Source organism: Scaptodrosophila lebanonensis, unplaced genomic scaffold, assembly GCF_003285725.1.
Source record: "Scaptodrosophila lebanonensis strain 11010-0011.00,11010-0021.00 unplaced genomic scaffold, SlebRS2 tig00000085-arrow-pilon, whole genome shotgun sequence".
In the NCBI taxonomy this organism is placed as follows: domain Eukaryota; kingdom Metazoa; phylum Arthropoda; class Insecta; order Diptera; family Drosophilidae; genus Scaptodrosophila; species Scaptodrosophila lebanonensis.
Window position 1 is genome coordinate 38,740 of NW_022060564.1, and position 22,421 is coordinate 61,160.

Consider the following 22,421-nt stretch of genomic DNA (forward strand, 5'->3'; position numbering starts at 1 on the left):
TTGACAAATAACAACAGAGACGTGACGTGGAGCTTAATACTTATTGATACGGTTCTGTTTTACTACTTGTCCGCCGAATTGCACAACGCACTCTATAGCAAACAAAAATTAGCAATGTAGTATTGGACAAATTTAACAAATTATCACACTGAAAAAAATTCAACACTATTTTTAACTGTATATGCATGTATATGTGTATATAACTATTAAATAACTATATAATAATAGTTAATTAAAATTAAATAATATATATACATATATATATATATATATATATATATATATATATATATAGATATATATATAGATATATATATATATATATATATATATATATATATATATATATATATATATATATATATATATATATGTTTTTCTCCTTTGCTATTTTGAATTTCATACAATCTCAAATCTAGTAAGCAGATGCGTGTCCAAGTTCAATCATTGTCAAATATGGTATAAACTTCTTTCACTTTTTTATTTTTATGTGTATACTACTATGCAAATATAGTATGTATGTATCAATTTAACAACACTATGAAACGTTTGCCAGCCACATTCCATTGTATACATAGCACTTAATTCTATGCTTTATATCAAATATACATAATAATAAATATCTTTTATTAAGCATTTGAAAATATTTAACTATAACGGGTCTGTAAAGTATTTTAAATTATTATAGACGAGGTTCCCGCTTTGCATTTCTGTTTTGTTTTGTTTAAACTATGTTTAATTATGTATTATAATTAATATTTGCTAGTATTAATAATAAATATAAACTATATATTTCCTTTTGGCTTATGTGCAGAAATTAGACACATACATACATGTACATATAATGTTTAGACAGTGCCGTATAGGTTATTCATATGTACTCTTTTTTTCACATTTCAATTTTGTGTGTAGCTGCTTTGTATCGAAACAAAATGCGGCGCCGTTTGAAAACGTTTAGAGCCATAAATGCGTTGAACATTTTATACGAGTTTTTAGCAGTTGCTAGATGCTGTTTTCCTGTTTATTTTGATGTTTAGGCACCTTAGGGTCACCTTGTGGCGCTGCTGGTATAGAAGTCCGCTATAGGGAATAAGGCATGTAATTAATATTTATTTAAATTTTATATTGCTTTCTGCTCACGCGTTTCAAAGTTAAAGCCGAGTGTTGGGTCTGGAGGCGTATTGAGCACAGTGTTGTTGCTACTACTGTTGACAGTGCCACTTGATGTTGTGCTTCCCATGGCATTTGTACTATTTCCGCTGGCAATCATTGGTCCCTGTTGCAGCGGACTTTGTGGCGTGGGGCCACGCGCTCCTACTCCGCTGCTGCTTCCACCTGCCCCACTTGTAGCCGCTGCTGCTGCCTGTTGTGCCCGCACACTAACGACAGCACGAAGCTCTTGCTTTACGAATTCGGAGGAATTGGCATTGCCAACCGAGTTTCCAGAACTAGCGGTGCCTGTTGCCACATTTCCGCCGGGATTACCAGCTGCAAGAGCGAGAAACAGCTGGATATCAGTATTAGCTCGCGAGTGCAGTATGTACGTACACAGTATTTAAAGTTTTTTAGTCACATTGTTGCTTAGCTCAGATATTACACATAGATACAATAAATATACAAGACAACAAAAACAATAAGGACAATCCTGCAAGGGCGTAAGCTTATTAAATAAGATACAAACTTACAAAGCTAACAATGCTTACGACATAACAGGGAATGCTCCAAATAGCAATTACTTAATAAATGAAAAGCCACAATTCGAGGTATTTTCGGTAAGGTTGATTATTTGTATTCGATAGAATACCTCTGACAATATGCCTCTGGTATGGGCCAGTCAATTATTTAAGTAAAATAATATTATAAACGCAGTGAGCAAGAGTTATTTTCGTTATTCTGTGCTCATTACTTCAAATGTACTTTAAATATTATCTATTAGGTGCATCCCTTTTTTATATTTACTTACATTACAAATAAAGAAAATCTTTAAAATCATGTGTACACTTGGTTTTTTTGTTATTTACAATGATAACACAATTATAAAACATAAACCCCATAAACATATTATTAGATATGCACACATTTTTTAATATACAGGTGTATATACTACTGTGTATATACAATAACCGGACTTATGGTTATATCTTTCAAAATATTTATTTATTCGTAAAAACTTCTTTATCGCCTTTAAATAAATTTCTGCCGGATGGAATGAATAAACTAAAATAAATCGTTTTTTAAAATAGTTTTTGGTGTTTTTTTTTTTACCAAACGAGATTTGACTTTTACGAGACACAAAAGTTATATTGAAATTCTGTTGACTGATCCATCAACATCAGCAATGTCTCATCAGTTGTCAATCGAAAAATTTGCAGAACCAAATTTTGTATTTACTGAACGTGTAGTTCGTCTTTAACGCTACGACCGCTCGACCTTCTTTGAATATTTTATGCCATTCATAAACCGGTATTTTTCACAAAGGCGGAAGCCGTCTGCAACATTCCTCACATTTCTAATGCATTTCTAAATTAGAGCTTCCGAACTTCTTTGTTAAGCAAGTCCACATATGTAAGCAATAAAGATAAGTATATAATGCTGTTATATCTTAAAAGAAGAAAGATTTGTGTCTATCGAAACACCTGCTAGATTTAATCATAATTCCGGATTTGTACACAGTGGTATATAGGTGCCCTGAAATAGGAGTGATAGAGTAATATATGTACATAAACATACATAAAGTAGGTATGTAGCTTAATTCGATGGTGTTTCAGTTGGGTGTAAGGTATCGGGTGTGTAATAAATTTTTTACTGATGATCGGTTCTATGTAAATGAATTATATATATATATATATATATATATATATATATATATATATATATATATATATATATATATATATATATATATATATATATATATATATATATATATATATATATATATATATATATATATACAGGATGAATGCACATACACGCTTAAAAATAAAGTTAGCATTTGCTTAGGGCGCCTGTGAATGTAGCAAATTAGCGTGCCACGGCTTACCGGTCTGTGCACGACCATAAAAATCATTTGCACTCTGTGGTTGGCCATAACCACCCATGGAAGCATAACTGTTTCCGCCACCGCCGCCAAGGCCAATGATGCCATTACCACCGCCACTGCCTATGCCGCCCACACCCATCATGGCCGGGTGCGGACTCATATTCATCCCATTGATGAGATGTTGCTGCTGCTGTTGATGTTGTTGTTGCTGCTGCTGGCTATTGGCAGCAGTTGTTGCATTGTTTTCAGTGTGGTTGTTGTGGCTGCTGTTGTTGTTCGTTCCAGTGGACGAACCAAAGCGGGGTGAGCCTGTTTTGGTTAAGCGTTTGAGTGATTGCTTGTTAAAACTACAGTCAAAGTTGACAATATTTGTATGCGTTAATGTATATGTGATGTATATATATATATATATATATATATATATATATATATATATATTTATATATATATATATATATATATATATATATATATATACCCAGTACCCAGTAGGCGCGCCAAAACTTTGAAAAGAAGTCCTGATACACAAAAACGAGCAAGCAGCTGCTTTTAAATCTGCGATAATATTTTATTGCAGGAACGGGCCGGGCTGCGGCAGTCTTAGTCCGGTGTATTCCACATCAACTAAAACTGCTGTTTATGGGTATTTCACAATGCAGTAAGCATGCTACATTATTATGATATACAAGAATATTGTAAGATTAAGAGATACATGTACTTTTATGTGTCATTGAACTTAGTGTAACTTATAGTTCAGTACGATATAGATATATAGTATATAATTTTACAAAAACGTTATTTCGGGACAAATTTCGACTCTCTTCCTGTTGTAATCAATTACGAAATGAAAATAAATTATGTGTTCCGAACGACAGCATTAGAAGATGAACTAAGGCAACTAAAAATTTACCGTTGATTGAGATCGAAATGATCTCTTTGCATTCGTTTTTATTTAATAGATGTTGTGAAGATTTTGTGGAATGACAGTTATTATGTATCACCTCTCTTAAATATATAAATATTAAAAGGAAAAAGCTTGAAAAATACCCTACAACGAATAATTGCATTTATGCAACTTTGAAGTTGATTTGCTCATCATAGTAAATTGATTCATATGAAAATCGTTTAAATTAATTAAATTGGATTATTTTTTGATATGCAGTACTGTTTGCTTAAAACCTTTTAATGTCTCGGTCATGGTGGACCTTTTTGTGGAAATGCTTATATACATATGATCATCGTGACAATGGGAACCCAAAACGCAACGCATTCTGTCGGTATCTCTGTGTACTGTATTTATGGAAAATCCCTTTCCATCTAAAGCTGTCGCACTGAAACTTTCTATATAGGTTCCTTACTGTTGCACGCAGACAATAAGTTGACACGGACCCTAACACACCACTACTTACAGCTTCCATAGAAAGTATGTGGAAGTCACGTTTACATAACACATTTTTATTTTTGTAAAATTTAAAAATAGGTATTAGGCAGCGAGTAGCGTTGTAGTCGTTGAGGCATGACGTTTTAGGTAAATAGATCCGAAGCAGACGAAAAATACTTTTTAGTTCGCTAATGAGCTACCCATTAGGATAGGAAGGAATACATTTCAATTTATTTGGCTATTACTTAATAATATTTAATGTTTTCGAATTCTTTGCTCGATAATCAATACATTCTATTTTTGAGTCATGTGTTCATTACGAGACAGTTAACATATATGTCAGCCCCGCAATCCTGGAAATGCTAAATCTTAAGACGGCTAACTTGCATTAGTCCCGCCGCTACTTACCTGGTAAATGTTGCGTCGCTTGGGGTACGCTGCTTTGTCGCTGCAAACGTTGCAATTGCTGCTGCTGGAAAACGTTTCCGCTGCTGCCATACGGCGAGTGGGGTCCTCCAAAGCCGCTCCCATCGGGTGTTGAAACACCGCCTGCCTGCGTCTGAAATGCATTTTGTCGTTGCAGAGGTCCTGCGTTGCTACCGGGACCCACGGTGTTTGGTGAGTTTACGCCACGACGCTGATTCTGTTGAAACTGGCGGGCATTGTAAGGACTTCCACCCTGTGAAATATAGTAGAATTGGTTATACTATCTTACCTTAATTGGAATGGGGTCTTACAAACCTGTAATTGCGCCAGTAGATTGGGGTTATGAGATTGTAGTGTGCGCGTTGCATTGCTAGTGCCAACAGTGCCTGGAGCCCATTGCTGCGGATTGTTCTGCATGCCGGTAGATTGCAAATTCGGGGTGCCTCCGAAGGATGTATTCACACGACCCCCATCGGTTATTTGGTGCTGTTGGTAGGCGCTAATCTGCTGTTGCTGCTGAGCATTGCTCTGCTGCTGGTGACTAAGCTGTTGCTGTGGCGAGAGACGTTGTGTACTTTGTGGAAATTGTGGCCCGTAACCTGGATATTTTGGAGATTGTTAGGTTCTGTGATTGGAGGCGACGCTGAAGACTTACCTTGATTTGGCTGGGGACTATAAGGCGTGCTGCGTCCTGGACTCAGCTGCTGCTGCATAAGCGCAAAATTTGGACTGAGTTGGGCATCTGCGGGTAGATTGGTACGTGACAGCGAAACGTTCGGGGCCACAGGTGCATTGAGTAGTGAGCTAATATTGTTAATACCGGCACTCACACCCGCTGCGTAGGCGAACAAAGAAATATTTTCATATTTATTAAATCGACAAATATGGGTTATATAATGCTTTTTCAATGTGCGTTTGTGAGCAACTTTTTTCTAGAGGGTACAGGGTATTTAAGAGTAGGATCTACCCGACTGTAGCATTCCATTCATGTTTTACACTAATATCGTAATAAAATTTGTATTTTATACAGAAATGCGTCGAACCGTCAGCTATCGTAATGGATGCATTGCTATTACGTCTAAGGAATTTTGTTCATAGCCGGACTAATTGTATCCAGATCAACATTACTTACTGGCATTTTCGGGCACAAGCAGCTGCTGCTTTTGTTGTTGTTGTAAAAGCCGTTCCTTTTGCTGGGCCGCTGCAAGCTGCTGTTGTTGTCGCATGTTGCGGAATTGCTGCTGCGGTGGCAACACCAAACCACCTCCGGGCGTTGCCACAGCGTTCATTGGACCGCGTCCACGAGCAGGGTACATGGGAGGAGGGCGCTGAAAGCCCTGATTTCTCATGACTTCGAGCTGTTGGTGCTGCATATTGATCTGTTGCGGTCCGCCTGTGGCCTGCTGTCGCTGCAGCATCTGCAACATATGTTGCTGGTGTTGCTGCTGCTGTAAACTAAGCATACCCGGATAGGCGGGCGGTTGCTGTGTTTGCATGAGCTGGTGACGCTGTTGCTGTTGCTCATTATGTTGTGGCATGCTCAGCATTCCTGGTCCATGCTGACCCATTACATGACCAAATGTGGCGGACTCCACGTCCAGCATCAGCGATTTTTGTATGTCACTGATTGCTGAAGCCTCAGAAGGTGCACTCGGCACTATTGGCGTATCATCCGTATAGTAGTCCATGACGCTGTCCAACAGCTTTGACAGCTCCGTATCACCATCGGCATGGCTGACCGTTGAGGCTGAAGTTGTGCTTAATGAGGTAGTTGCTGTTGTTGCTTGCTGTTGTTGGTAAGCAGATAGCTGCTGCTGTTGTTGTTGCGGGAGGTAGACATCGTTTGGTTGCGGTTGCTGTTGTTGTTTACGAACACGTCCCGCTGCAGTAGGTTTTGGCGTTGGACCGGTACTACCTGCGCTTATTAGATTGCCCGGTGCCGCTAGTGTACTGCTGACATTGTTAATCGATGAGCAAGTTATGTCCGGCAACGTCTTTACCTGCAATGGCTGCTCGGGATTCGGTGCTTTGGGTATCTTTGGGGGATTCTGCAGCAGCTTCGCTAGCATTTTGTTCTTTTCGCATAACTTTGAGGGCTTATCTTCTGATCTCTTGGCCGACATATCATCATCAGGCTCATTTAATGAGCGCTTCCGGCTCATAGCCGGATCGCTCTGTATCTTGAGCATGCGTTTGAGATCCTCGTTACTCATATTGTTGCTGTTGTTCTGAGAACTGCTGCCGCTATGACCACCATCGTCTTTCTGGAGTTGACGCATGAGCTCGCTTTGCCGTGCATTGCTCACAGCACCTTGCGCACTAGCTCCTTTGCCATCGTCATCTTCAGACCTTTCGTTTAGCAACTGCAAGTCATGAATAATTAGAATTAATGTCTGATGTGTATAATTAAAAAAAAAAAATGTAAAAATGTAAAAATGTGTGCAAATATTTTAATTTTTTTTCAGGTTGCTATACTCTTAAAAAAATAAACCCTCTAAAAAAACGGTGGCTGCACTATAACAGACGTTGCTCACAGCAACAAAAAATGCCCTTTAGATTATGGCGGTTAATTTATTTTTCGCCTCATGCACTTTTTTGAATTGCATAAAAAAATCTAAACCAAATAAAAAAAAAAATAATAATTCTTTTTTATTTAGAGTTTTGCATTACAGCTGGCTGCGAACAGCTTACTTTTATGTTAAAGAACGCACTCTTATATTTTATTATATGTTTCACTTGTAAACATCTTTCAATTTGCATTCGAACTGGGCGAAAGTTTTTATACCCTGTACCCGTAGGGTAAAAAGGGTATATTAGGTTTGTGCAAAGTATGTAACATACAGAAGGAAGCATCTCCGACCCCATAAAGTATATATATTCTGAATCAGCATGACGAGAGAAATCGATCTAGACATGTCCGTCCGTCTGTCCGTCCGTCTGGATGAACGCGAGGATCTCAGAAACTATAAAAGCTAGAATAACCAAAGTTGGCATCCAGATTCTCCTAGGTCCGAGAAAGGACGAGTTTATTTTTTTTTTTAATTTCCCCCCCCCCTTCCCCCGCTACAGAATTTCGTCAATAGCGTCCACATTTCAAATGCTACCTAAACCAAACTTTTTACACATAATTTATATATAATTGTCTACTGTTGTTCTAAATTTTATTCAATTCGGTCGATTCTAAGAAAAGTTATTAGCAAAACAAATTCTCGCCAGTACAACCCCCACAAACTGCAGCAACAAGTTCGCTCTTCTTCTTCCTCTTTTTGCTGCTGCTTTGGGCGCAAATAACTCAGTGACGGAAGTTTACCTGGGTACAGGGTATTACACTGTCGGGCTTGCTCGACTGTAGCGTTCTCTCTTGTTATTTGTATTGTAGAAAAACACAAAACTTTCCTGTTAAATTTGTAAACAATAAATATCTCTTGGTATAATAACTATGTTGGAAAAACAATCGTTCAAATAGCAAAGGCGCTTTTCATCCTCTGCTTTAATGAAGTGAATGTCCACTAATCTTTATAAACAATTTGTAATTATCAAACTTTGAACTGATCCGATATTCTAGGGATTTGACTATGAGTTTATTGCTTCTACACCTAAACTTACCGACAAAAGCATTGGATTTTTGGAATTTGCTGACATCTGCAAAATTCCCGGGCCGGCGCCACGACTGGAAATCCCAAACAAAGCTGCATTGGTCTGACTCAATTTAAAGAGACCCGCTGTAGCATTACTATTGCTCAGGCTTGGCCCACCTAGCTTGTCATCGTCGCTGGTCTCCTGTTTAAAATACTACAGCACACAGGTTAGAAGCAGATAATATGTAACTTATCCACCTGTTCTTACCTTTGGCGCATTCAAATCCTTTTCATCATCACCAAGTCCTTGCATGGCGTGGGTCTGGGACTTCGTCAGCAGATGTCTAAGCCGCTCCAATTCCGGCTGCGGTGGCGTTTGTTGCGTCATAAGTAAACCACTGCTTCCATCCGGTAGCCCTCCAGCTGTGCCGCTTACTATGGAATTGTTGTTATTACTACTTGTGCTGTTGTTGTTGTTGTTCAGTTGGGGCTCTTTTTCTGGCTTGCTATCAGAGGCATCGTAGTTGTGAAAACTGAAGCCGTAGTTGCTGGCAGGTCCACCAGCACTAGCGTTGGACTGCGGCGATGGTAAGCTGGCAGCTGAATGCGATGAAAGCTGATAAGGTGTCGAGGGCGATGCACACACGGCTGGGCTGAAACCGTGGCCGGATGGTGGCCTGGGAGTACTGACTGGTGTAGCCACGGATGCTCTAGAATTGGGCCGAGAGTCCGTCCAGGCACTGACGCCACTAGTTGGATCCATATCGAAGGAGGAATGTGCAATGTCAAATTCAAAGTTGTCGCTGCCGAAAAACGAATGATCAGCTCCGGCTGGTGACGCAGTAAAGGAATTGACAAGCGTGGAAGCCGATGCGGACGCAGAGGACATGCCTCTCTGCTGTATACCCCCCGGTATGCCACCTACGCCCCCAGGTACATGGGCATGCCCCATGCTTCCAGATGCATTGCCATTGATTATGGCCGAGCTCATCAAAGGACCACCCACATTTGTAGTCTGTGTGTTGGTCGTACTGTTATTGTGTTGTCCTCCACCTACTAGACCGCCTAGAAGATGTGCTGGTAGAATTGTCGCAGGTCCACTTGAGGTGGAGCAATTGGATCCGGACAATGCATCTAAGGACAATGTGCTAACCAGAGAAGTGCCCGGGGACATGGCGCATATTGAGCCAATGCCAGTGCCACCAGCACCAGCACTTCCTGTATTGTTGGTGTTCATATCGTTTTCGGAGTTGAGCAGCGTCTGCACAGACATGATAAAATCACTCTCTCCAGGCGTCTGGTTCAGAAAAAGTCTCGAATTGGCTTTAATATGGACATAGACATCGGGCGTGCCAAGACGCAGGCGAAATGGACGCGAAACAACATTTACTATAGGCGGATTCAATATAGGTACGCCACTGGCACTGCCTGGTGAGTGTACGGCCGCAGAGTCCTGTATGTCTCGTAGGTGGGACTTGAGCATGGAGAGATCGTGAGGGTGGCACAGATCTTGCCACAAGCGGCCCACCCATGTCTGCAGGTGCTGTTTAAAAGGTTCACGCAGCGCTGTTGCATCTAAACTGAGTATTTTTCCATGTATGTCCAGCTTAAACGTCATCTGTTCTATAGGCTGCTGCTGCACGTGCTGCTGCATATTGATCTCTAGCGGGGACTCATCCTCGGGTCGTGTGATGAGACACAACACCGAGCTGTTGGCATCTGCATCGTCTATAATGGAATAAAAGAGAACCAACAAATTATATAACTATATATATATATATATATATATATATATATATATATATATATATATATATATATATATATATATATATATATATATATATATATATATATATATATATTTATTTATATTTTATACACTACATCACTCGCGCTTAGTTACAATTTTTTGTAGATATAATAATATCTACTGATTGTAGAACGCGAATAATGATAATAAGGGGACAATATGGGAGAGAAAAGAAGTGACATCGCTTTGTGGAGTTGAATTTCGAAATACATACATATGTATATAAATTTTGTGATAAGTCAATAAGTATGGTTCAAAAATGTCAGACTATAAAGAACATTTTTCTTCTAAGCTATAAGTCAAGTTGAATCTGAAACTGGCACTTACCCTTGACCGGCGCTGCTATGAGAACTACTTCCTCATATTTGTCCTGTTGTCCTACTTGCCGCAAGGGTTTTTGATCTGAAGCATCTAACGTGCCGGAATTGGAAGTCTGAGTTGCTGGCCGGGTGTCCTTGACTAGCATGCGTACTTTGGTCGAAATGCTGCGTTTGGGCTTATAGGCTCCTCCTCCGCCGCCACCACTAGAATTTGAGTTCGAGCCCGCTGACTGCTGCGAGGCGTTACCATTGTTCAGTTCATCTAGATCGCCCCAGCTAGTCCCAGCTGAGCCAACACTCGCACCCCTGCCACTTACACCAACACCGCTGTACATATTATTTATAATTGGCTCCAACTTTGCGTGATCCCCAGCATACAGGTACATATAAAGTGGCTGGTGGTACAGTTCCTGCTTCTCATATCCGATTAATTCGCGTATATTTTGCGTGCAAGATTCGATGATGCCGTTCGCGTTGACTTGTAACAGTACCCAGCCCACTGAACTGATGTAATGTTCGAGAGCCTCAAAATACGCCGAAATTTCCGGCACTTGTCCGTTAAGCATAGATGGCTCCGGCAGTGGTGACTCCGTCGAGGAGACTTCCCCCTGTTGCACAGGGTGGATTGAGCAGTTGTCTGTTGCGCAGCGTGTACAACGGATTGAGGTTGTTTGTTGTTTGTTGCTATTGTTGTTAGTCGTTGTCGTGGAGTTGTTATTGGTAGAGGTTGAAGATATATCACGGCTTTGCCCTTTGTCACAGATATCACGATACTAAAATGGAGCATGGAGGATTGAACAAGATAAGAATTCTGCATAATACCAAATTTTTCACAAATATTTTAATTGCGCTCCACAGGCAAAATTGAACATAAGCATATATACCCAGTAAAGTATTTCCTGCCCATGCCTTGTTAGTAGCTATGTTTGTTGTTGTCTATGCTTGCGATAAACATACACATAAATAGCGGTATCGACGGCATTCAAATGAAAATTTGCACATAAACAACATATATGTAATAACCATTTACAAATGGTTGGTTTAATGGGGGTTTTTTTTCCAATTTAATTAAGATGTTAAATATTTATACAATTTAATACATTTTCTATCATTGAGAATATTGTATTATCTTAAGTTGAATTAGTATTTTACTTACCGCTCGAACTACTTGATTTAAAATTGCCGCCTTGTCGGGTTTCGTTGATGTCATATCTCCTCGTTTATTCAACTGCAAAAGCTCGGAAAGTTGTTCAATGTAATTGTTTTCCATTTCCCGACGTCGTTTTTCATTGTTGCATTTATTAATTTGCGATTGAGGCTACAAAAGAAAATTATATTTAGTGTGTGGCATATAGGTTATTGAAATACATGGAGCATATTATTTCCGAAAAATGTATGTTTATTATGGTTTTTGTTTTTCAATTTTGAAAACCGCCTAAAAATTTAACAGCTCGAAAAACTTAATGACCCCAATTTCGGTTAACCTTTTTCCCCCTTTTGTAAACCATGACAAACAGAACTAAAAAGTAGAAAATAATTTTTAACTATCAAGAGCTTGTGTTATAGCAATAGAAAATTACAACAATCAATTACGACTAATTAATATGGACTTTAAATTAAAATAAAAATTAAATTATTAATAAAATAATTCAATTATAGTAAACAAGCGCGGGGTTCTTGAGAGTTACAATTATTTCAGTAAGAATTGTTTGTAATTTTAAAGTCATTATGAAAGTATAATAAATTTCACCTTATTATATAAATAAAGAGTCTTGATCTTTAGGGTGTCTTATGTTTGACAATAAATCTAAATTCATTTCATTCATGCTTACGTAACCTTTTCATTTCATCTAACGCATCACTATTACATGCAACTTTTCCCGTTAACTACGAGCAATCAAGTTCTTCTATTCGAATACCATTGATGACCTTCCGCGACTCAGAGCTACATAAGCCTATCCGGCAGCAAACAATGGAGATCCCAGATAATTAACTGCATGATCTATCGTACAGCTTTGCATTTTGTTTACGAGGGATGCCCAACTCAGGATTAATGGTAACATTCGCCTTTCAGTGGTACCATAGCTATATTTTACTCGAAACTTTTTTTTTTTGGTATAATTAGGTGTATACCGTCTTAACCAAAGTCAATACAGACTGATGGTATGTCTGAGTCATATATTTGATCACGGCGGAAATGTGGCCAAATAATTTCAGTGATAATATCCATAGTTATCCATTTACTGAACCTTTTGCCAAGTCAATATTCGATCTCAACATAACTTTAGCTCCCACGAAAATGTTCAATACTTGTTAATATCATTAGGTATAAAAATAAAAATTTTCGGAAAAAGACCGACCTGAATATAAAGCGGCTTAAGCCGGTTGGGAATTAGAGAAAAACAAACAAAAAACAACCTAACTTATAGCGCGAAAATTCCAACTGAATGCACCCAAATATCAATAATCACTAATGAAAAATAAAAGGTCAAGTGTTTGAATTAAATATTAAACACATCATAAAATTGTCGAAATGGTCAGGTCAGACAAAATGTAAATTTCCTGAACGTACCTCCCCCCGTTCATGTCTTTTCCCATACCTGGGATTGAACCCCGGCCTTCCGTAGAAACATTCCGTAGTGACATCTATGGTACCACAATCGTACCATTAATTTAAATTTAATATACTTTAGTGGTAATTATTTTATTTATTTATATCGGTAAAGAAGAATGTCATTTACCATCGCATTAGCCTGCAAACTATTCTAAAGAGTTTCTATTTATCCTGATGATTCTAGTCAGGACATTAAAACAAAGTTAAAAAATAATTGTATTGTCATCAGTCCTTGATCCCTGTGCAAATTTTCAAGTTTATCAGACTTTTGGAAATTGGTAAAAATTACGCGGAAAGATTCCGTTACATACATACAGGTGAAGCTAATAAAAACGTGTTAAAACGAAAAATAATTCCTGTACATCCTTTTTACGCAATTTGTAATTGTTTTTATAAAAACTTACCAAATTCACCTTTGGATCCGTTTTTCGTCGTATTTTACGTGTTGACGTTGCCGAATTAGCTGAGATCGGCGATGCTACTGCATTCATATTGGCAGCGGAGCGTTGCAGCGCAGCTGCAATATTGGCTGTGGCTGTAGAACCAGACGTCGCTTTGCTATGACTTAAATGATGAGAGGGTTGTTGATGAGGATGATTCTGAAGTTGCTGCTGATGGTAGGCTAGCTGATGTTGCTGCTGTTGTTGCAGTGCTAACAAGTTATTGCTTGTTCCGCCGCCTGGTGCGCCTCCTGGCACACCTCCACCACCGCCACTACCACCAGCAGCACCACCAATGCCTACTGCCGTGTTTAACTGCAGCGGCGTTGTGGGCGCTAAACTAGGCAACAGCGGTGACGGGCCAGTTAGCAGGCTCCCACAAGTGGTGGAAACAGTAACGGCTGCGGTTGCAGTTGCAGGAGATGAACGAGGCAGATGACAAACTGTGTTGCCGCCGCTGTTATTGTACGTGGAGGGTCTGTGCCTCGAGCTGCTGTTGCTCTTGCTAGATGCTGTTGTTGCCGTTGTTGGTGTTGCGCTCGCTGTACCTGAGGCCCAATGATCTGGTAAATCACTTGGGCTAAGCCTAAAATTGTTGCAGAAGAAATAGGTTGTATTATATATTTTTAGTTGCAACATTTTTTAGCAAAAAACTTAAAATTTAAAACAATTAATCAAATATATACTTATTATGAAGTATAAACGAACACATTTTTGTTGTACATATTTAATTTTTTTTTCGGATTATTATACAAGATTAAGATTAAATCGATTAAGATAGCGGATTCTAACGCACCAGTCGACATATAGATAGCGCCACCAGGGGGCGCTAGATTCAAAAAGTCCTGTTTTGTTTCGAAAGCACCTTGTAGTTATCGGTGTTTTTGATTTACTTCCATATATGCTATGTGGATAGAGAACAAATACCTGCTCTTTAGAAAATACCGAGTTGTTTTAGCATTTTAGCAGTGGCTGTTTATATTAACTGACTAGTTTAAACATACCCATTTTAGCCCCCGTAAACCTGAGCTCAGTTAACTCGTATCTGGTCTTACTAAAGGCATTCATTTAAGCAACCACATAATTGTTTGAATGCTCAGCTGTGCTTGTGGTGCGCTCAGCGCGGTCTCTCACTCTCACTTACTGACTCAGCCGCTCAGTAGCTCGTCCGTATACCAACAACAACAGCTGCAGCAGCAACATTTATTGCTACAAATATTAAAGTGGGTCACGGATGAAAGAAAAAGCGTTTTATAAAGTGGGTCATGAATTTTGTTTCACTCACGTTCAAGTGTATTTCGTTTGCCACTGAAGCTTGTTGTCGTAGTAGCGGATTTTTTGCATTTTTGGTATTTTATTGTAAGATTCAAGATATGTATTTGCTGCTTTGCTTTGTTTTTTGTCTATGTATGTGCGCATATATGGCATTCATTTTTTTTGACGCCATTTGACTTTGAATTTAAAAATTTGCAAAAACATCCAAAGGTCTACGGGTTTGAAGTACTTTGATGTTAACTATATTTGTTTGGAATGTAAAACTACCCGAAATAAAATGACACACAAAATAATCATAATACTGAGCTCGATGAATTTCAACCTTTCTTTTCTATTTGTATGTATGTATATTTTTATTCAGAGCCGACTTTTGAAGCCGCTACATTAAATGTACAAGGGTATATTAGGTTTGCGGGAAGTGAAAAAAAGATTTTTTATTCTCTGTACATGAAATGTACAGAAGTATATTAGGTTTGCGGGAGCTGAAAAATGTAACAGGCAGAAGGAGGCGTGGCAGACCCCACAAAGTATATATATTCTTGATCAGCATGACGAGACGAGTCGATCTAGCCCTGTCTGTCTGTCTGTCTGTCCGTCCGTATGAACACCTGGATCTCAGAGACTATTAGAGATAGAGACACCAAAGATGCGTTATGTGTGTATTCTATACGAGTTTGTTTTATTTTTTTGATTTTCCCCCCCACTTCCCTCCTATGGGGGTTTTTCCGATTTTCCATTCGTATAATTGCCTATATCTCAGAGACTATAAGACCTAGGAACAAATTTTAGTCCCAGATGCCTTATGTGAATACGCAGAAAATGTATATTTTGGAATTTCCCTCCCTCTCCCCTCTCCCCCGCAAATTGCGATTTTCGCTAACTCCCGTAATTCTTGGAATTTCGAACTAAGATTTTGGAAATACCCCCAGTTGGTTATTATGTGTCCGTATGCCATGATAATGATAGACCGATTTAACGAGAAGTTATAGCCATAAATATATTTGCTGCTGCAGCGCTGCTCAAGCGCTGCCCGCGGCTGTTGTTGATGTTGCTGTTTGGTTGACTGCGAAAATGCTTACACAGACACGAATAGATGCGCATAGGCATACATACACTCACACAGACGCAATTGCTATGTAAATGTGCAATTATAAACCCTTTACGTGAGTTCGAATACCGAGAGAGGTAAAATCGATCAAATTTTTTTTTTATTTTCTTAATTTTTTTTATTTTCCATAATTATTGTAAACATATGTACAGAGTATTTCAAAGTCGGGACACCCGACTTTAGCTTTTTTACTTGTTTTCTCATTAAGTTATCTAATGAGAATTAGGGTTTTTGACTTGTTAGGTCTGTTAATGTCTTTAAACACAGTTTGCTCTGAATCGGGGCATAGCTAGCCGTATGGCAAATAAAAATGCTGTGCAATCTAAAAACAACTTGGCAACTGGCTAAGCGCGAAATAAAGCTCTTGCGATAATTTATGTCTATTTAACATGGGTATTCCATAGATGGCAATTCGCACTAAGATCTGCCGATTTTAAACGAAAAACAATTCTTCTCACCGCCTTAGCTACAACATTTTAGCAATACTGTTTCTATTTCATCAGGAGCTGTTTTTTGTACGGTTTGTTATTATACGTATCAAATATATAAAAAAAAAATGTACGGACGTGCGGACATTGATTAGCCTCGTTAGGTTGATTACATTTCGAACTGCTTAGAAAATTATACTTCGTTTCGGGTATATACTGTATTGTATGTCATTACCACCCCCCCAATAAATGGTCCCTTAAAAGTACAAGCCCACGAATAGTAACAAATAAAAAAACGTATAAGTAATATAAACTTGACTGATGAACATGCGCCTTTTACGACAAATTTAAATATAGCGGACCTTCTGATTTTTGTGACCCAAGTATTTTGATAAGACAATCTGCAGAATTTATTGTTACTGTGAATCATAGTATAGTATTGACGAGGAGAGTGCGAAATGTTTCTAGCCCTACAATGATACAACAGTTTTAAAATTTGATTTTTATACCCAAAGGGCAAAGGGTAAACTAGTTTAATGCGAAAGTATGTAGCACACAAAAAGAAACAGTATGAAAAAAGACGAGTCGATATAGCTATGTTCGACTGTCCGTTTGTTTAAGCGCGAGGAAATAGCAAGAGCTAAAATAATAAAACATGGTATCCCCTTGGTATTTCCTTTAGCTAAAGTTCTACTTCGACAATTACATCCGGTTAGTGCTTTTGTGTCTGTATGTCAACTGAAAAGTAAGTTATAGCTATATATGAAATCTGCAGCTGTTTTTATTGTAACCGATTTGGCGCAATTCTATATAGCACACACACACGCATAGACACACAATCATCGTGATAAATGTGCAATCATCAGGATAATGTGCAATAAGAATCGATAAAAAATTAGTTTTTTCCTTTCTAACAATATATTTTAATGTTTTTTTTCGCTTTTTTTTAATTTAAACAAATTTATATAATTATTCTAAACATAGTACGTATACGTAAGCAGTCCGAAAGGGTTCTATGCGGGCCATGAAGACGATTTTCTATATTAAAAAACTGGTGTTGGTTTCGGCCAAAATTTCTATATTTTCTTTCGTCATTTGACTACAGTTTTAGCATCGCAGAACAGAGGCTCTTCATCTTTATTTAGAGGGACATTTGCGTTTTCACTTTTCCTGGCTAAGGCCATTAATTTTCATTACAAGACAATAAACCACATTAAATGCACAGACAGAATACAACCTTCTCCACAATTTCTAAACATCTGGATAATACTTATTAATTTGCTTAATATTTGCATATGTATGAGTATGCATTCGCCATTTAATGACACGAGACCATGGTCAAATAAAATAAATACATGCTAACAGAAGGGATTCCGGTAACAATTAAATTACTTCTGCTCTTGAAAGCAGTATAGTTTGATGTCTATTTAGTGCGTGCCTATCGGTCAATGCACCCTTGTCCTTCGATGAATTCTTTGCAGTCGATTCTTTCCTTTTTGAGTGGATGTTTGTTGTTATTATTGTATTATTAACCTACTTCAGCCCACATATACGCATTTTATTTGCATATTTTCATTTCGTTCTCCTACACGCATACATACATAGGCATAGGCATATGTTTGCGTGTATTGCGGCTCCCACTTTTTGATACTATTCGCATTATTTACACACTTCTCAACAAATGGCAGAGAAGTGCAATAACAGCTTCGTGGCAAGTTGTTTTCGTTTGTTTGACTTGCTTGACTCACATTGTTCATTTGCATTTATTTTTCTCTATATATGATGTACATAAATGTATGTACATATGTAGGTAAATATGTATGAGTATTATTTTTTAACATCTTTATGTCTTACGTATGCATCGCAGCATTTTCTGCTGTTGCCAACGCTTCGTAGTCAGCACTCTCGTCATAGCTGCCACCACCACCCCTCGCCGACACGATGTCCCTCTTAACCAAATCGTCGTAGTCGTCTCCGTCGACGCAGCTGTTGCTGCCGTTGTCGTTTTGTATCTTGATTTTGGTTTCAATGGTGAATGAACTCAGGACCTGCGGACGTTCAACCGTTTTTTATATTTTTGCGTGTTTTGTTATTGCTGTTGAATTTTAGGCGCACCAGAAAGACTACTACAAGCACAGTAGCTTGATACAATTTCAGTCACAAAAATTACATAGTCTGCATCCAAGAAAAAAAAAAAACCAGTGGAGAAGCTAAAGTCGGGTGTCCCAACTTTGAAATACTCTGTACATATGTATGTGTAAAATAATTATAGAAATTAAAAAAATTAAGAAAATTTAAACAAAATTTTGGATTGATTTTACCTTCCTTGGTATTCGAACTCACATAAAGGGTGTATAAATGCACACCTACATAGGAATTGTGTCTACGTGAGTGTATGCATGTCTATGCGTGTCTATTCGTGTCTGTGTAAGAATGTATGCAGCACAAAGTTCAACCAAAGCAGCGGCACCAACAACAGCAGCGGGCAGCGCTTGAGCAGAGAGAACCTATATATGGCTATAAGTTCCTTAAACATCGGCCTATCATGATGAAACTTGGGATACGGACTCACAATCACTAACTTCAAGTATTTGCCAAATTATGAGAATTGCGGGAAAATCACTAATTGTAGGTGGGAGGGAGGGAAATTCCAAAATCCAATTTTTTCCATATAAAGTCGACCACACGTTCATTATTACGACGTATTATTTCGCCTTAAAATGGATCTGAGTTGGATTTGTTGAAGTTTTTTCATTGATCATATGCATAAGTTATTTTTTAAATGCATCGTGCATTATTTATTCAAAATTTTAAATTTTTGGCCTCCCCCTTTGGTAAAAGCTGCCTCTGCCCTTGCTAGAACTTATAGTGTCCGAGATATAGGTGATTATACGAACGACGTTTCCGAAAATCCTCCATTGTGAGGAAATATGGGGGGGGGGGGGGGGGGGGATCCTAAAAATATAACAAACTACAGAGTTGAGGCAAAGCAGCAAAGGAAATAAAATAATAAAAATAAAAAGAAGAATAACAAACGAAAAACATAACAATATGCATAGATTTCCCTGACCGTACTCATTGACTTTAAAAAGCAAACAAATGCATGACTTGGTTAAAGGAGCATTGGTTAAAGTAACAGTTAGCAACAAAATATACAACGAAAGCTCTAATATCTATTAAACTTCAAAATTGAATGGTAACCAAAAACTTGAAATAGTGCTTAAAAAATACATAAAAACCGGTTTTCACGGCTGGAGAAATACATAGCGCATACCAATACACACACCAAACCAGTAACAGCAAGTGCCGCAACTTTGAGGCCGTTCTCGGCAATAACAGTAACTCGCACTTTGAACATGCAATGCAATTTGAGCAAAACAAAAAAAAAAAAAACAATGTCACTGATTTTGTACATACATATGGGAGGCAATAAACTGAAGTCTTATGTACAGTCTTCTCTGTTGCTCAATAAACATTGTGTTAAATATACAGGACAGCATAGAATTGTTACACCCAATGAAATGCATACATTTAGCCAGATAGGAATCTGAATTAGTTTTTATAAAAATCATCATAATTTAAAAGCTTTTATAAGAAATGGGTTGATTACTTTTATCGTTATCAATAATGATGCTGGAAAGATAAAAAAATGCATTTGCAAGGCTCTATAAAATTCGGTGTCTTGAATTTGACGCACTATTTTTTTTCATAGCCGCCCCTACATATGAATGGAGGGGAACATCCATTCGTCAACCTCAAACACATACAAACACAGCTAAAAAAGCAACACGTTACAAGCGCAACATCATGATGGTCACGTTGGAAGGTTTATAATTTTTTAAATACTACACACACAGACGACAGACGATATTCGTAACAATTCTACAATATAGTTTCTTATTTGTTTAACACAGTTATTCTCGATTATAAATAAATACATATAAACATACATTCAGTATTAACATATGCACATGCCTCTGTATATACATATGTACATAGGTACATTAATAAAGGTAAATGGTAGGCCCGTTGCTTAGCAACTTTACGTGGCAGCAACAACAATAATGTAGTGTCTGATGATTACGACATTCGACTCACTGTGTGGATAGAGGATTTGGGAAGGCGAGACATTGCCCACATTGTTGTTACATGTGAGAACATTTGTATGTATGTATTTGCATACTAGAGGATTTATTAATAACAGAATGACATGACTATATCGGCTCGTCTTGTCATCCTGATCAAGAATATATATACTTTGTGGGGTCTGCCACGCCTCCATCTCCCTGTTACATACATTCACACAAAACTAGTATACCCTTTCATACATATAATGAGCAAATGATGCTGACAATAGGCAAGTGATTACCGGCCCGTGACTATCAACGAACATAAATATTATACATACATAAATAAAGACCTGTATATACATATGTATGTACATACCTATCACAACATGATCAACTTTCCGATATAAGCATTCGAGGTAGTGTGGATGAGTTAGAATGAGAGCAGGTCAGAAACTTGTCGAAAATACAAAACAATGCTTAAACAGAAAATCCTGACACATTACAATCACAATTGTGTTAGGACCAAAATCATAAAAATTGTACAAGGGCGACACGAAGTTGTAGGAACGTCGACGGAGAAAGCGGCAAAAAATAAAAAGACCAGCCCAACGTTAGCAGAGTTGGCATTAAGCGCTTGTCATGTTGTGTGGGTGAAACGCCGCGGCATCGGAACGGAGCGCAAAAGCGTGAGAGTCATTTGTTTGTGTTTCGTTTGCTTCAATTATTCTCTCTTATATTTCTCTCTTGTTCTCGCCACTTTTTGTCGCGTTGTAGCTTGTGTAATTTTGTGTTTGCAAAGTCACAAAACTGTTTCACTCACAAAAATACCTGCAACAACATTGCAACAAATTTGGCACAAGGGCTGGGTGAAAGCTTTTAAAACTTTCCTTGCATCGACTGGGAACCTTAGCAGCTGACAATCTGTCGCTTTGTCGCCTATTAGAAAGTAGAATCGTGTTTCATTATCAAATTGACGCAAGTATCGCCGGCTTGGAAATATATTATTTGTTTTTCAATCTGAAGTCATCGGAATATACATTCATATATCCATATAGGGTAACCAGCAGCAAATCAGTACCGATTAGTGTTATTACTCCACTATTAAAACTAACTGAAATATAAAATCGGGTTTTTGAAATAGGTGCAAGCGGGATGCCAATCACATGTAGTTGTAAGTAGCTGCAAAATATACCACTGATGACACAGAAGTGGTGCAATATTTGTTTTCAGCAAATAGATGTTTTAATATGTTTGGTAAATCATGCTGTAATGGAATATATCATTTTTGAAGTAATTTTAGTGGCTTTTAAACTAGCATTTGCTCAATCTCGCTTTTAATCAAGCTAGAGTTTTTGTTTGTTCGTTTTTTAGAATGGTGACATTTCAGATGCCCAACGGTATTTCAAAACTTGATTCAGATCAGGCCACTACATCCTACAGTCATCATAAAGTGTTAATGAAGAGTATGTTATAGTCTTTTAAGAAAAACACTTTTTATTTGTATGTACATACATATGTAAGACCTAAGTATTCCCAAAACTAACACTCTAAGTCTAATTTTCAACATGTGTAAATATGAGTACAACCATCGACATAATATTAAAATATAAATTACTGTAAAAATATTTAGTGACAGATTTTTTTTTAACCAAACACACCAACTTCTTTATTTAAACTTTAATGAGCAATGAGCTAAGCAAGTGAGCTTTCTGCGACTACTCGCCGCTTTATTGGTAGCTACATTTGTAGATATGAATGTACATACATATGTACGTACGAGCATTTCCAACGTTCTGGCGAAACGTTGTCGAAACGAACGAAAAATGCTAACGAAACAAAAATGCGAAATGTCAATGTCCTCCACTGTTCAGTTCAGCGCCACAATTGCGTCGCAGTTTTTATATTGTAGCTCTGTGGCACTTCAG

At 38.0% G+C, this 22,421-nt stretch overlaps 1 protein-coding gene across 5 annotated transcripts in view; it reads right to left on the minus strand.

Moving 5' to 3' along the window:
- Window positions 1-385: 385 nt before the first annotated feature.
- Window positions 386-22,421, minus strand: part of LOC115626601 (neurogenic protein mastermind) — a 38,314-nt gene continuing 16,278 nt past the window's right edge. For 2 of the 5 annotated variants that reach the window (XM_030521987.1, XM_030521986.1), the window contains exons 3-14: window positions 13,580-14,201; window positions 11,718-11,879; window positions 10,569-11,334; window positions 8,697-10,156; window positions 8,457-8,642; window positions 5,983-7,213; window positions 5,506-5,685; window positions 5,166-5,449; window positions 4,833-5,103; window positions 3,044-3,352; window positions 1,141-1,488; window positions 386-1,080 (exon numbers count right to left, since the gene is read on the minus strand). In XM_030521987.1, coding sequence (XP_030377847.1) covers window positions 1,049-1,080; window positions 1,141-1,488; window positions 3,044-3,352; window positions 4,833-5,103; window positions 5,166-5,449; window positions 5,506-5,685; window positions 5,983-7,213; window positions 8,457-8,642; window positions 8,697-10,156; window positions 10,569-11,334; window positions 11,718-11,879; window positions 13,580-14,201 — 5,851 coding nt within the window. In that variant the 3' untranslated portion in view covers window positions 386-1,048. Of the gene's footprint in view, window positions 1,081-1,140; window positions 1,489-3,043; window positions 3,353-4,832; window positions 5,104-5,165; window positions 5,450-5,505; window positions 5,686-5,982; window positions 7,214-8,456; window positions 8,643-8,696; window positions 10,157-10,568; window positions 11,335-11,717; window positions 11,880-13,579; window positions 14,269-22,421 lie in introns of those variants that run through there. The other 3 variants (XM_030521985.1, XM_030521988.1, XM_030521990.1) reach the window with 3 other exon arrangements.